This window comes from Babylonia areolata, chromosome 3 (assembly GCF_041734735.1).
Source record: "Babylonia areolata isolate BAREFJ2019XMU chromosome 3, ASM4173473v1, whole genome shotgun sequence".
Classification (NCBI taxonomy): domain Eukaryota; kingdom Metazoa; phylum Mollusca; class Gastropoda; order Neogastropoda; family Buccinidae; genus Babylonia; species Babylonia areolata.
Window position 1 is genome coordinate 11,464,461 of NC_134878.1, and position 15,963 is coordinate 11,480,423.

The 15,963-nt window shown below is 39.0% G+C and overlaps 2 protein-coding genes across 2 annotated transcripts in view; one reads left to right on the top strand and one right to left on the bottom strand.

Annotated features, from left to right (window-relative positions):
- The first annotated feature begins 1,040 nt into the window (after positions 1-1,040).
- LOC143279724 (ribosome production factor 1-like) lies at positions 1,041-10,980 on the top strand. The gene is made up of 9 exons (XM_076583845.1): positions 1,041-1,206; positions 2,196-2,252; positions 3,289-3,366; positions 4,312-4,407; positions 5,310-5,463; positions 5,923-6,005; positions 6,714-6,892; positions 8,380-8,506; positions 10,571-10,980. The coding sequence occupies exons 1-9, from the start codon at positions 1,096-1,098 to the stop codon at positions 10,610-10,612; spliced, it is 927 nt and encodes a 308-aa protein (XP_076439960.1). The 5' UTR covers positions 1,041-1,095; the 3' UTR covers positions 10,613-10,980.
- Positions 10,981-11,109: 129 nt separating this feature from the next.
- LOC143279723 (protein Hook homolog 3-like) overlaps positions 11,110-15,963 on the bottom strand; it is a 38,179-nt gene continuing 33,325 nt past the window's right edge. Inside the window, exon 23 of the mRNA XM_076583843.1 lies at positions 11,110-14,330. Within this exon, the coding sequence (XP_076439958.1) occupies positions 14,201-14,330 (130 nt within the window). The 3' untranslated portion in view covers positions 11,110-14,200. The remainder of the gene's footprint in view (positions 14,331-15,963) is intronic.

The window sequence follows — 15,963 nt, forward strand, 5'->3', positions numbered from 1 at the left end:
TCCCAGAGTCAAGGGACATTACTCTTAAGAGAGGAGGATCGTCGTCTGTTGACCATTGAACTCTCAAAGTGGAGGACATGACAAGGCAGGCTGCGCCTTCTGATCGGTCAAAATGCATGACCGGTTAGACTGCTGTTTAGACACAGTTGTTTGGTTATCAAGCTACATAATTAATTAGTTGGTTGGCTAGTTGATACATAATTAGATTCTAAGGTCTTTATTTCCAAAGAAAAGTGTTACACAGGATTGGTATATTTGTTGGTGCAAGTTTTATTTTTAATCTTTATCTATTAAAATTAACTAATTTACCAGATTTTTTGCTTTATTTATTTATTTTTTAACATATTGAAATATCAAGCACGTTTGTAGCTGTGGTTACATGTAGCGATTTTGTTGTTGTTGTCGAGTTGCAGTTGTTTTGTTGGTTTCAATAGGCCCAAGAAGCAGCATTGCCTAATCGTGGACACACTCATATAAGTTTTGATGATAATAACTGAACATTTATCAGCGGTCTCCTCGTTACAAAAAGCGCTTTACAATCCACGCACACACACGCATACGAAACGCACCCAGTCCTCAACTTACAATCATGCACAATAAACATATAGTATATGCGCATTCAAACTCGTACCTACAATACAAACATAGTCATACATACATGCATGCATGCATCCATCATTACACACACACACACACACACACACACACACACACACACAAAACAAAAAAACACTTTCATGTATGAGAGAGGGTCTAGAGGAAATGCTGCTGGAAGAGGAAAATCTTGAGGTTAGGAAGGCAGTGAGGGGCTGTGACGGACGTGGTTACTGGGCAGTTCCATATTTGAACAGTAGATGATGAAAAGGCTCGACCACCGTGCACGCACCCACACACACACACACACACACACACACATGTACGCGCGTGGGCGAGACTTGAACACAGGATACCGTTTGGGTTACATTTTAAGCAATTGGGTAAAATGATTGTAAAAAGATGCTTCTTTTCTGTATGCATTAACTCCCTTGTTTAGGAAAAAAATCTCGACGCACGTGAAGGCAGTGTGGTTTGCTTTTGCTGAAAAGATAGAGTAAAATGGCTTCAACTTCTTCAAGTTCAGATGCCGTCTTCAACATCCCAATGAAAATAAAGAATAAGCAAAGGAGAACGGAAGTTTTCCGAGAGATGAAGAGAAAGAAACGAAAGGTAAACATTGATTTGATACTTCCTACCTTTGTTTGAGCATACGTTGTTGCAGCTTCTGTACTTCAGTTTGTGGGTTTCCCGTAGTAGTTTCGTAGCGACCTGAAGCATTTTCCGTTACAAATTTCGATAGTTGAATACAGGTCTCGTATGTCTGACAGAGAGCACAAATGACAATCTGATGGAAACCTTTGCAGTTTGCTAATTCTATTGTAGAAATAAAATATCTGATGGAAAATTTTGCTATATGAATTAAATAATGTCAATTGTCATATGATGGAACTGTTTTCAAAGATGTCTCTCACCCTCCCTCCCTTGTATCTCAGTTTGTCTATCTGTCTGTCTGTCTTTTTCTCCACTTTTCTTCACATGTTTACATTACTCTAAAGAGTATGTCTGCATTTGTGTGTACTGTACAATTTTCATGTAGTCCTTCCATGATATGTAATGAATGTGATGCTATGATTTTTTTTTTTTTTCTGTTCTCGTTTAATTTTATGGAATGTTATTTGTAATCTATTTGTTTACATTTTTCCCCATTTTTTTCCTTTTGAGGGCTGGATGAAAAAAAGCATTGTTGCTTATTCTATTACCCTCAGAAATTCATTCATTCATTCTCTCACACATACACACAATGCGTTCACACAAACGTGTGTGTGTGTGCGCGCATACACACACAGTGACACAGTCACACACACATGCACTAGATAGTGGATATATATATATATATATATATATATGTTATACAAGCATACAATGAATCGAATGATACATGTACACACCATGACACACTCACACAGGGCATTGACTTACAGTCATATTAACAAAACCATGCATCCCTTTTTCTTTTTTTTCTTTTTTCTTTTTGTATGCCAGTAGATTTTTAAATGATATTGTTGCTGATGTCAAACTGCTTTTAACATTTGAGGCACAGTCGTTACTTCACATGTACAAACGTAACAAAGTATTGATATTTGTTTCTTTGTTTTCAGGCAAAGCTGGAAGAGAAAAAAAGAAAAATGCAGGAAGCCAAGGAAAAAGGAGAAAAGGTAACAATGATTTAAATTTCAATGATAATATGGACTCTCTACTGTTTTCACCATAATTGTGTGACATGTACAGTTTGATTTTTTTAATTCACTGAGCTTTTAGCTTTCCTTTTTTTTATGACAAGTTTTCTCTTGTCTGTTATGATTGCTTGACCAAATCATCAAATGTTTACTTTTTATTGTTAAAAAAAGTATTTTACAATCTGCAATATTGACCTTAAAAAGACTGAAGTCTAAAAGTAAAACTAAAGTAAAATTACAGTAAGAGAGTAACTTTGACTTTTGTGATGCAGCACAAGCTGTGTCGCTGTGACTGACACCAACTGTAAATATTTCATGACTGTATATTGATGCATTAAAATCAGAGAAAGAAATCATTGTCATACAGTGATTCTTTATTTTGTGTTTTTGGTTTGAACCAGGATGGAGGAAGGTGTCGGAATTGTTATGATGTTTATCTGCCAATAAGTGTCTGAGGGTCTCATACTTTCTCTGAAGTTTTAGTTTGACTGGAAAATAATTGAATCATTTGGATGAGATGATAAAACGAAGTCCACTGATCTGCACCCACCCGGCGCAGTGATTGAATGAAAACTGAAAAGGAACTTGTCACAACAAAAGTGTTGTTCTCTAGCTAAATTCCGTAAAAGAAATCCAGTCTGACAGGTACACAAATATGCATGCACCCAAGGCGTGACTAATGTGTTTAGTTATAGTCTTACACTGCTGTCACTGTGTCAGGCATCTGCCTAGCACTAGATGTGGTGTAACAGAAATATGGATTTAATTTTTCCAAACACAGTGACCCCCATTGGGAAATTGAAACTGTTTTAAACCAGTCTGACACTGTGACAGTATATATTTTTACAAGTTAGATACTTGAACAGTATCTCAGTGAATTTAATGTATAACTGAGCAAAGATTTGTGTTTATATTGTAAGATAATGATGCATTCTGCTGAGTTTTACTTCCTGATGTTGATCAGTTCCTGTGTACATTATCCATTGTTGTTTTTTTGTTTGTTTTCCACTTTTAGGCACCAAAGCAGACGCCCAAAACATTGGAAAACATGAGAGTGTATGATGAAACTATGGTGAACCCAAATGATGAAGAGGTAATATTGGCTTCTTTCTTTATTTGTTTATTTTTTGCTCTTGTTAGTTGTATTTTATATCATAATGTGCAAACTGATTAAACACTTCTGAAAAAAAAAAGTTTTCTGTAACTGTACAGTGGTGGAAGAAAAAAAAAGATAGAAAGGCAGTTTGATTAAGATTCTGACTGATCTGCAGCGACAAATGTTGGTGAGGTAATAAGAGAACAGAAGAAGAAATGTTGGTGAGGCTCTGTATGGGGGACTCAGATGATGGGGCAAGATCAGACACCTGCAAGATCGGACTCCTGGGTGCACTATTGTATTTCATTTTCCATTGCGCTGCAAAACATGGACCATTATGGCAGATTTGGAAAGAAGAATTGAAGCCATGGAAATTAGGTGTTATGGCGAGATAATTAAAGGAGCTGTTGAGGGAGGGGGATGGAGGGGAAAACAGTGGGATGACAGCACTGCAGAATGGACAGGAAAACCAGCTTGCAGAGACCCAGGCTTTGACACAACTGACAGACCTGGAAGAATCTGGTGAACAGTTCTTCTGTGAGGTGCCCCAATGACTCTTCGTAGAGTTGAGGGAAAAGAAGAAGAAGAAGATTGGGCAGCAAAGTAGAGAGATGGGGAAAAGAGTTTCTGACTGAAGTGAATCTGTCAGAAGAAATCACTGAACATTATCAGTTTTGTATAAAATGAAATTTTCAGGTACAGGTTTCACACTCCACACACACACACACACACACACACACACACACACACACACACACAGTGAAACACACATGTTCACACACACACGCACCTATACGCATGCATGCACACTCACACGCACACACACACACACACACACACACAGCATCAACGCACGTACAGAATCACTGGACTGTTTCAGCATGACGCATACAAATAATATTCTGAACAAATAACATTAGTGATATTGATCTTTGTCCTCAGGTGATGGCTGATGAGGCGACAGATGAGACTGCTCCTTTCCACACTGGACAGTCAGAGCCCAAGATCCTCATTACAACAAGTGATCGCCCCAGCAGTGTAATGTTTCAAAGATGAATGTGTGTTTGTGTGTGTGTGTGTGTGCACGTGAAGGTGTGTATGCGTGTGTACGTGTGTGAGTGTGTGTGTGCGTGAAGGTGTGTATGCGTGTGTGTGTGTGTGTGTGTGTGTGTGTGCATGAAGGTGTGTATGCGTGTGTGTGTGTGTGTGTGTGTGCGCGTGTGAAGGTGTGTATGCGTGTGTACGTGTGTGTGTGTGTGTTTACATGTGCATATGTGTGCGTGCGTGGGTGTGCGTGTATGTGTGTGTGTGTGTGTGTCTGCGCGTGTGTTCCTTCTCCAGTTTTAAGATATTATCACTTAATGTGATATTAGATTTTTAAAAAAGATGAATTATGGGGAAGAAAAAGTATACATACCTTTGTGTGTGTTTGTAATTTATATAAAAGTATTTGGACAAGTAGTGTATATGTAAACATGACAGGGGAAAAAATGGGAAAGAAACTAACAATGCAGTGAAAGTAAAATTGGCAGAATCAACCTAATACACGCTTTGTTGCTTGGCAGCTGATGATTGCTACAGTTGATTGTGTGTATCCATAGGCAGCCAAAGTCCGTATTAGGGAGTGGATGCACACATGTGATGGATTGCCGTAAAGTGACCATAAAGAACACTTTGAAGAAAGGTCTAGAAGACCATTGTTACAGGAGAATAGTGATGATTCTGCTGCAGTGGTTTTGCAGTTCTTCCAAGTACCCTCAGTTTGACAGTGGCATCAAGTACTGCTATGTACTAACCACCAATATGTCAGAGTTGAAAAAAAACAAAAACAAAAAACTTTCACTTTACATGTAAAGTTATGCTATACATGAAGCCATTAGTTGAGGGATTGTCATCTTCTGCTGAGTGGAATGTGCATGGTTTTTATTTTTCTGTTCCAGAGAACCAACAAGTTTTGTAAGGAGTTGAAAAAGATCATTCCCAACTCAACACTGGTGTATCGCCGGGGCTTAGACCTGAAGAAAGTCATACCACAGGCCATAGCCCGCGATTTCACAGACGTCATCGTTGTCAATGAGAACATGAAAACTCCAAGTATCCTTTCTGTTTATCAATATTCTATTTGTGTTTGAATCTGTGTCTGTGTATGAGAGAGATGGAGTGAAAGAGAGAGTTAAATGGACAACGCTTTACATTTATTATTTTTATTAAATTTACACAAAATTTGCAGTGAACCACCCCCAAGGCTGCTGAACATTAGTGAAGTGAGATCAGTGTCATCTCAAGTGTAATTGCTACTTTCTTTTTGTACTTTTAAGTGGTGTAATTGATTTTTGTTGAACAAAACTATGTCGGAAGTAATGCCATGACAAGATGAAGTCCAGGAAAAGAATGGTGACTATCACCCTTACTCTACTGTAAGATCAGTGTTATCTCATTGAGGTGATGCTCCTTCACTGTTGAACACGTTTGTCAGCAGCAGTGAAGGGACTAGTGATATATCATGTTACATGGCAGGACTGTGTGCTGCATGTTGTCCTTAACACGTGACAGACGGCATGCTGGTCAGTCATCTGCCCAACGGGCCCACAGCGCACTTCAAGCTGACCAACGTCAAGCTGAGCACTGAAGTGAAGGTGAGAAAGGAAGGGGCTGGGCTTGGGGTTGTACTTCACACAGCAGTTTGTTTTTTTACACACACACACACACACACACACACACACACACACACACATATACATGCATTGCACCCGCACACGCATACTCAACTTTTTTAGCCTGATATATTTTTTTAGTGAAGATGTGATTAACAATAGAGTTACTGAGCAATCAGTTTTATCTTGTGCTCACACTCACAGAGTATAGACAAATATTGTTATACACACACGCGCGCGCGCGCGCACACACACACACACACACACATCCACATATGCACAAATGTGCATGCACACTTGAGTATATATTATATATATGTACATGTGCACATATACAGACATCATACTTCCACACGTTCGTTAATGAAAGGATCATTTTCTGTTCAATATATTTACTTTTTTGGCACTTGTTTTTGCTTGACCTTTAAGGATACTGAATTGTTCAGCTTACAGTAAAAATGAAACATTTATATTTCTTCTGTATGCTTGTGTATGGATTTGTTATTTTAATCTGATGTTTGAAGGTTGTTAGATTACAATTATTAAATAAATGACAAAAAGTTTGCAGTTGTATGTGTGGGTAAGCCAGTAAAACAGTGCAGCAAAATTTGAAAGGTGTTTGATTTCAGTGATCGAATATTAAAGTGACAAAATTGCTTGACTGACTCCATATTTTCGTCCAAATTTCAGGGGTCGGACGGAATGACGGAGCACCGGCCAGAGGTGATACTGAACAACTTCAACACCCGTCTGGGTCACAGCGTGGGTCGTCTGCTGGCCTGTCTCTTCAACGCCGACCCCAACTACAGCGGGCGTCGGGTGGTGACCTTTCACAATCAGCGTGACTTCATCTTCTTTCGGCAGCACAGGTATGTGGGGTGTGTAGGGACTGAGGTCACACTGACACGGCTGATGGCCAGGTTGGAGAAATTGATGTGTGAACGTGATGCGTGAGTTTGTTGGAGAACTTGATGTGTAAGTTTGTTGGAGAACTGGATGTGTGAAGTTTGTTGGAGAAATTGATGTGTTAACTTAATGTGTGAGTTTGTTGGAAAACATGATGTGTGAGTTTGTTGGAGAACTGGTGTGAAGTTGTTTTTTTTTGAGAACTTGTGTCAGTTTGTTGGAGCACTTGAAGTGTATGTTTGTTGGACAAAAACGTGATGTGTGGGTTTGTCAGAGAACTTCATGCATGAACCTGTGTGAATTGTCAGAGATCTTGATGTGCGAATTTGTTAGACAACTTGATGTATTTTTTTAAAATTTATTTATTTATTAAGACTTCTTGCTGTAGCGCATATTCTTGAAGGTCTATGCGCTTTACGATAGCACTAAAAACATTCACTTAAACATCCCCACACAGACATATGCATATAATTTGAAACATAGGCGAGAGAGAACAATTAAAATAGGTCATGTCAGTTGATAAAATCAAGAAATGCAACAGGTATTAAAAAAATTAAAAAAAAAAAAAAAAGACAATTGAAATTGAAAGAACACAAGCACGTATACGCATGCATATATACGTAGGTACATACATACGTACATACATACAAACACACAAAACACACAACGTGCGCAGACACACACACACATACACGCACACATGCGCGCGCACGCACGCACACATGCACCAACGAACACAAGCCGCATACCCAAACACATTACTCATGCACTCACTCAGTGACACACACACATACACACACCTACAGGCACAGTACACACACGAACACAGATCAACAATCGAATATGCAAACTACTGCGACATTACATAAATATATATATATATATATATATATGTATGAGTGAGTTAGAAAACTTGATGTGTGAGTTTGTTAGACAACTTGATGTGTGAGTTTGCTGTAGATCTTGATGAGAGTTTGTTAGACAATGTGATGTCTGATTTTGTCAGACAACTTGATGCCTGAATTTGTTGAACAACTTGATGTGTTAACTTGATTAGTGAGTTTGTTGGAGAACTTGATGTGTGAGTTTGCTGGAGAACTTGATTAGTGAGTGTGTTGGAGAACTTGATTAGTGAGTGTGTTGGAGAACTTGATTAGTGAGTTTGTTGGAGAACTTGATGTGTGAGTTTGTTGGAGAATGTGACATGTGAGGGTGGTCCCAATGTGCTATACACATGCTGTTTATTATTGTTATTACAGGTAAGAGTTCAAGAGTGGCACCAAACTGCTACACATACATTGTTCGTTATTGATATTATAGGTATGAGTTCAAGAGTGGCACTGATACGCTGTATGTATGCTGTTTGTTACTGTTATCACAGGTATGAGTTAAAGAGTGGCACCAATATCATATATTTGTAGTTCATCTTTTTTCTTTTTTTTTATTACAGGTATGAGTTCAAGAGTGGCACCAAAGTGGCCTTGAAGGAGCTAGGTCCTCGCTTCACACTGAAGCTGAGGTCACTGCAGAAAGGGACCTTTGACAGCAAGTTTGGGGACTATGAATGGATCCACAAGGTAACAATTTTACATTGTGACCTGTTCTGGGGTGATGTGTTGTTGTTTTTTGGGGAGAGTTGGGGATGGGGTGGGGTTTGGGGTGTATGTAGGCATTTTTATCCTTGCACATACATTTATGTGTGTGGTCACACAGATGTTTGCTTATCCACACTCATACACACACACGTACGCATGCAAGCACATACACACACACACACACAGACACACACACACATACACACACATACACACACACACACACAGTGACACACAAACACACACACATGCTCAGTTTTGAAATCTACCATTCTCATTGACAGAGGGACTGACAGACAAGAGATTTGTGAAATATTCATAGTATTGTTAATTCTTTAGTGTAAGATCTATAGATAAACATTGACTAATGATTTTAGTGTTTTGTTTTTACTATTAGTGTAATATGTTTAGACGAACATTAACTAATAGTTTCAGTGTTTTGTCTTCAGTTCTAGCCTTTTTCAACTGCAGGCATATTCAAAAGATGCCAATTGTTCTTTTCTATACATTCCAGTACATTCCCAGTCGCAGTGTTCATGCTTGTGATGAATAGTAATGATTTTTATGCTTGTGTCACATTTGTTGAGGACATGGAAGTATTACTAATAAGAATTTGTAAGCTTGCGCATGAAGTAACATGTTTTGAGTTTGGTTGCTGTTTATGCCTACATGAATTCATCTGTGTAGTAATAAACATGCTTAAGGGCTAATTATTTTAAGATACAATACCACTATATTTCTGAAATAGTTCAGGGGGCTTATCATTCAAAAGTACAATGCCACTGTATTTTGGAAATATACCATTTTAACAGCATTGATTCTTAACTCACTCCATGCCAAGAGTTTTTGCCCTTGCCAATACCTGAAAACCCAGGGTTTGTATAGGATGGGGAAAAAATTGTAAAAAAAACCAAATAAACACCCAGACAATTGATATTTGGTATATGTATGCAAGGAATGTTGTTCCATATGTGTGCAAAAAATCAAAGTATTTACTCACCGTCTTGATGTTGATCATGGTATCCATATTTAGTGTATTTTTTAGCATTTTTGCACCCATCAGAAAGGTACACCAACATGTTCCACATCACATTCTAACACTATTTGAGGGACTGAAGACCTAGTGCATGCAATGAAGTATGAACAGGTGGTGAAGAAAGTTGAAATTCACTCATACAAGAAAAAATATTGTCTCTACATAATGAAAATCAAAGAACAAAGAAAAAAACTCAACCGGCTGGGTGTTGACTGGCCAGTCAGCTGACAAACCTGGTATGCCAGTGAAGGGATGTGCAAGAGGGAAAAAGGAAAAATTGTCAGTCCAATCACTGGTGAAAACACTTGCAAAATCGTCCGTTTCCTCAGTGGTTTCGTCGTCTGTGTCTGTCTCATCTGCTGGCACATGTTCCTCACTTTCCTCTCCATTGTAAACACTCTCTTCAGTGGCCGAATCTGTTTCTAGTTCATCGGGATCTGTTTCAAATTAACTGTCCGAAGAATCAACATTATCTCCTTCGACATCAGAGCCTTCAGTTTGGATCATTTCCAAAGCATCTTTGACGCTGAGTAACATTTCACCTCTCCGACCGTGTCGAACACTTCGCCGTGACGCCATCTTGTCAAACAACTTACAAAGCTGACAGGGGGCACGCTTTGTTATCAAGTGCGGTTGAGCTTATCGCGACACACACGCAGCGTGTGTGAATGAAAAGCTGACCAGAGGTGACGTAAGATATCACATCTGCTTTTGATTTTCGCATCCGACGCGTCACTCCGACAGCACGACTTTTTAAAATCCAAGTCCGCATATGCGGACATTGGCATCCAACGCTTTCTCCGACGATGTCCGCATATGCGGACAATGGCAGCGAGTGAGTTAATATTCATATATGATGTAGGTTTGTGCACATAATGCATTTACTAAGGTCATGTACTGTATGTGGTATATTTGTACATATATATATATATAAGTGTGCACATGTGTATGAAATATGATTATATCTATGTGTGCATGTGATTCTAAACACTGTTTTAACTCGTTTTCAGCGCCATGAGATGGAAACGAGCAGAAGAAAGTTCTTCCTATAAGTCAGTCAGTGCGTTTGTGTATTGGTTGATGTGTGAATGTGTTTGTGAGAGAGAGAGAAAACAAATGGAAGATTTTTGAGGGAAGCTACATTTGGATGTGGGTGCAAAGTGTGTGTGAGTGTTGTGAGAGAGTGAGTGAGTGTGAGAAGGGGCCTGTATAGTTGTAAAGGTCAAATTGTTCTCATGCGAGAGCAAGTGTGTTACTGAAGGCATTGATCTTGTATTGGTAACGGTGTTGATGTTGTGAAGAAAAGGGGGAGGAGAAGATGTGGATGACTGTGCACAAATAAAACTGTACATGAATTAGATACTGGATCACTGGAACTGGACTACTTCAATATTTTCTTAATACATTCAGCATGAAAACCCCCCAGCCATTTTCCTCTTATCATTACAGTTTTGGAGTGCCTGTTTTTTTCCTTGCCATGATAAAAAAAGAACAGTTTTCTCTCTCTGTCTCTCCCTGTCTCTCACTCTCACTCAGCCATCAAAACGTACATGATTATGACATTTTATTCATAAAAAACGTGTTTGTTTTTTTTCCAGCATATTGAATCATTTTATCACATGCAGTCACCATCTACAGATCTGTACAACTAAAGAATTAAAAAAAATAAAGACATTTACAAGTAGCATATCTAAGCCTTTCCTTTGTGATTTTTTCCCTACAATTTTTTACTCAATATTTAGTAACTGAAAAACGTCAGAATGTTTTTCGTAAAGCTCAAAATATGATCACTATATATGAAATCACAGATCTTTTATTTATACAATATTCTCATTGCTTTTAACAGATATGCAAATTGTAAATCAAATGTCAAATTCTATTTTTTTTCAATTGAAGTTTATTCTGTGATTTGGAGAGGCAGTGATGATTATTCTCAGTTCATTGAATGTCGAGTTCAAAGCAAGTAATTAACTCACATCTCTTTTTATCTCCATGGTAAATATAGCAACCCTTTCATGAATTAATTCACTACTAACAAAATCATATACCATTTCTGAGTAAAGGATAGTTTCCAGAATAGAGGGCTCTGAATATTTCACTGCCCACTGAAGTGAATTGAATGTTTTAAATTATCAGGAGTATACAGTTTATGTAAATATTCTTTGTAAATGTATGTGTAAAATATGTGTATAGTTGGGTTCTTGATTGGATTGTAAATGTATTTTGGTGGAGTGAGAGACAGTGGGGATAAAAACGGGTATTTCTCATGTTTATGACATATTTAACATTTCTCCAAGTACAGTGATTTGCCCATTATAAAAAATAGGTAACTCCTGGCAGCAATCTGTTGTTTTCTGTATTTTCAAAATGCAGAATTTTAGTGTAAATGCCACAGTCAGACATCTTAAAGTGACACTGGAGAAAGTACAGCTGGTGTAATGTATTTTGCTTGTGTGATTTTAAGTGCACACGTGCACACACCAAAGACATGTTTTTCAGCATCGCGTATGATATACTGAAAATGATGCAGAGTGCACATTTCATGTGTAGCTTTCAGAGTACACGTAATGTGACGATGACATTACTATGTCAATCCTCAGCAACAGACATTGGAATGGACAGAGTTTTTTTCAAGTGCTCCTATGTATTTTTTTGAGATGTTGCCATGTTAAAAAGCACTCCAGTGGTCTGATGGAAAGTGCCCCATACCTGCAGCATATGACTGGATGGAAAAATGAGTACATGAATGCATTCAAGCCGAGCTAGACTACTTAGGTCACGGGAAAGGCAGAGATTAATTGTTACCTTTGCTGCTTCTATCCCATTAGAGAAATCAACAACTAGTTCAATGACAGTGGCACTGCAAACATAATCTTGACATCTACCATGTCATAAGTGAAACCCACTTCATTTCTGGATAATACATAATATTGGAAAGCAATTTGTTGCATGCATACATTATTTGCAGATTGCAGCACATACATATATATGTAGTGTATGTTGAAGCTGGATTTCAGCCTTCATGGTTTACATTCTTGTTTGTTGGGGGTTTTTTTCTTTCTTTTTGTGTTGTTGCTGGCAGTTCAAAGTTGCAGTAATCATCACTGCTCCTGCCCTTGGTACCAGGATGGTGACAGTGCATGTAACAATGGTTTATTTTTTTTCATACCTGCAAGGCTGTAAGACATAAGATAAATTTACTGGTGAGCTGCAACTGGCATTGATTTAGTTGCTGAGGTGCAAGTTGAAGAAAAAGCAGTGGCAGAAAGCTTGGGCCTCAGAATGGCCAGAGCACTGGCATCAGCATGAGTTATTGAGGTTTGTGGTGAGGCAGCATTGTCCACAGACATCAAACTCACAACATCACTTTTCACTTGCTGTACAATTTCTCACTCATAAGAACATCAGCTCATTAGGTCTACATTTACCATTGCTTGCATTCTGTCACCATCTGACATGCGCACACACACATGCCAAGCTCACACATTCTTAATCCCCAAGCCCCTCTCACATAATGTCATTGTGTGTCTCACACACACAGCTTTTCCCTCCACACTCCTTTACCACCTTTCTTGCATCACACTTCAGAACTGACTGACCCAGGCATTTCAAATCATGTGCCTGCGTGTGTAGCATCTACATGTGCACTTACATGTGGGTTGGAACTGCTTGCATTTTGTATGAGAATAAATCAGGAAATGTGTTGGAATGTGAATCTTTCAGCCCCACAGTTTTATATATATATATATATATATATATATGTGTGTGTGTGTGTGTGTGTGTGTGTGTACATATATATATATATATATATATATATATATTGAATTTGATGAAAAGCAAGCTGCATCTGTTGTTTAGACATTTGTTATGCCTGTGTGATTTTTTTCTTTACCTTTCTTCTGATAACTTTTTTATTTCATTAAAAAAAATTTTTTTTAGATAATTGATACTATAATAGTCAAGCATGCACATGCTTGTTTAATTCAACATGCATATTGGTACACAAGATCTCAAGTGTTATTTTCACAATCTCACTGTATGGAGAGTTTCATTATTGAAATCTATAGAGAAAGATATTGATTTTCCACATATTTCAAATGCCCTTCAGACATATTTATTTCCTTGCTATGATACTGATAATTATTGCTATTGTGAAAAGACCACACAAACACACTATTTACAACAGGGGTTTCTTCTTTCTTAGCTGCACAGGGGTCAGGTTTTGAAATGTTCACAACCAATCTAAACTATTACACTTCGGCTGGTGGAAATGGACTTTCTTTCTGTCAGTGTGAAGGCACGGATCACTTTGCCATTCTTTCCCCATCTCTGTCACAGTGCATGTGCTTGCACACATGCGCACACTCATACGCTCTCAACATACATTTGCACACATACGCAGACACACACAAGAGATACACATACACACACATGCACGCACATATGCACATGCTTGCACGCATGCACACACACACTCTCAGCATACACACACACATTCGGACACATGCGCAGACACACATACACACACAGAGATAAACACACCTGCACATATGCACACACCTGCACATACACACACACACTCTCTCTCTCTGTGACGCATGTACACACACTGCTGTCCCTCCCTCCCCTCACTCAGCCAGTCAGGGGGAATAGTACATGTCGTGGGTGGATCTCTGCAGGGGGAGGTAGGGGGAGGAGGCAGCAGACCTGGAGACGTCCATGTCCCTGAGAGAGGTGGTTCCCTGGGCAAGGCTGGTCAGCAGGCTGTCACTGCACACAGGACATGCACACTGCACACAGGCCATGCACAGGTCTATACCACAGCTATTTGTGTTTCTCAGCGAATGTGCACCGTCTGTTTGGTACTGTCTGTCTGTACACGTACACACAGGCTCTGTACACATACACAGGTCATTCAGGGGTCTATACCATAGCTGTGTGTTTCTCAGCCAATGTGCACTGTCTGTCTGGCAATGTCTGCACAGGCCATGCACACCCACACACAGGCCATGCGCACTACACACAGGCCATGCACGCATACACACAGGCCATGCACAGGTCTGTACTACAGCTGTGTGTTTCTCAGCAAGCGTACACTGTCTGGTAATGTCTGTACATAAAAAAAATTATACACACAGGTCATGTACAGGTCTGTACCACAGCTGTGAGTGTTACTCAGCTAATGTGCACTGTCTGTCCGGTAATGTCTGCACACACACGCCATGCATAGATCTATACCACAGCTGTGTGTTGCTCTCTCATCAAACCTTGCACACGCACACACAAACCATGCATAGATCTATACCACAGCTGTGTGCTGCTTTCTCATCAAACCTTGCACACGCACACACAAGCCATGCATAAATCTATACCACAGCTGGACTGGTTTTCTCATCCAATCTGTACCATCTGTCTGGTAATGATTGTCTGCCAGACAAGACATTTTGGGGAGCTACATTCAAGATTGTTGTGGTAATTCTGGTCTTTCATTCAGTGTGCATGTTGAGAACATGTTTGCTCTGGCCAAAGTGGGTTGGAATGTACTAGAGTGCCATGCATAAGAACAGGATTGTATTGTATGTATTAACCTTGCAGTATTCCTTGTTGATTTAGTCATGACTGTAGTGGATTACAGTGTATATGCATCTGTGTAAGACAGCGCAGAAACATCTACTAAGACTGTATTCGCATATAGTTCATTTCTACAGTTGCATATGATTACTCATGCAATATGTCTTTGTTAAATAGTTTTATGATTGAATTAGGTTACAGTGTATAGTATTAAATATGAAGATGTATTGATTTCCCACATAGTTTGCATTTATAGCAACTTGAAGCACATAATGTTCTGAAAGTATTGCAAGCAAGATCATAGTGTTTGAAAGGGCACACCAAATACATCTCTTGCCTCTCAAAAGGACATGCACAAGTCTTTTTTTTTTTTCACTGAAGAACATACAAAAAGCCAGTGGCATTTTGTCCGGAGAACTGCTTTATGCATGCAAGATTAAATAGATTAAAAAAAAAATGAAGCAGGCAACACATGCAAGACTCCTCTATACTGCATGAGGAAAAAGTCTTGAAGGAAGAGGAGACAAGCAGACTTGGAAAAGATGAATATCAGCCCCTGATAAACAGAAGTGAGGGTGGAGGGAGGGAAGGGACGGAACAGGTGGAAATATTACCTTTGGGCAGAAAAAAAATGATGATTTTGATCATCTGTTATAGATGTAGAAAGAGAGAGAGCAGGTACTGAAAATGCCACTGTACCATAAATTTCCAAAATGCAGGGTTGTTAAAAGCACATAATATATCCAGTATATGTCTTTAGATGAGGGGAGGAGGTGGAGGTCGGAAAGCTGTTCCTGTAGCAGGTGCTGGAATAATGTGAGGACACACTTCA

What these genes read in the sequence shown, in the direction of transcription:
- LOC143279724 (XM_076583845.1), top strand. Translation starts at nt 1,096, where the DNA reads ATGGCTTCAACTTCTTCAAGTTCAGATGCCGTCTTCAACATCCCAATG. An exon ending in CCAAGGAAAAAGGAGAAAAG is followed by an intron (nt 2,253 to 3,288) that starts GTAACAATGATT and finishes TTCCACTTTTAG; the next exon opens with GCACCAAAGCAGACGCCCAA. An exon ending in AGCTGAGCACTGAAGTGAAG is followed by an intron (nt 6,006 to 6,713) that starts GTGAGAAAGGAA and finishes TCCAAATTTCAG; the next exon opens with GGGTCGGACGGAATGACGGA.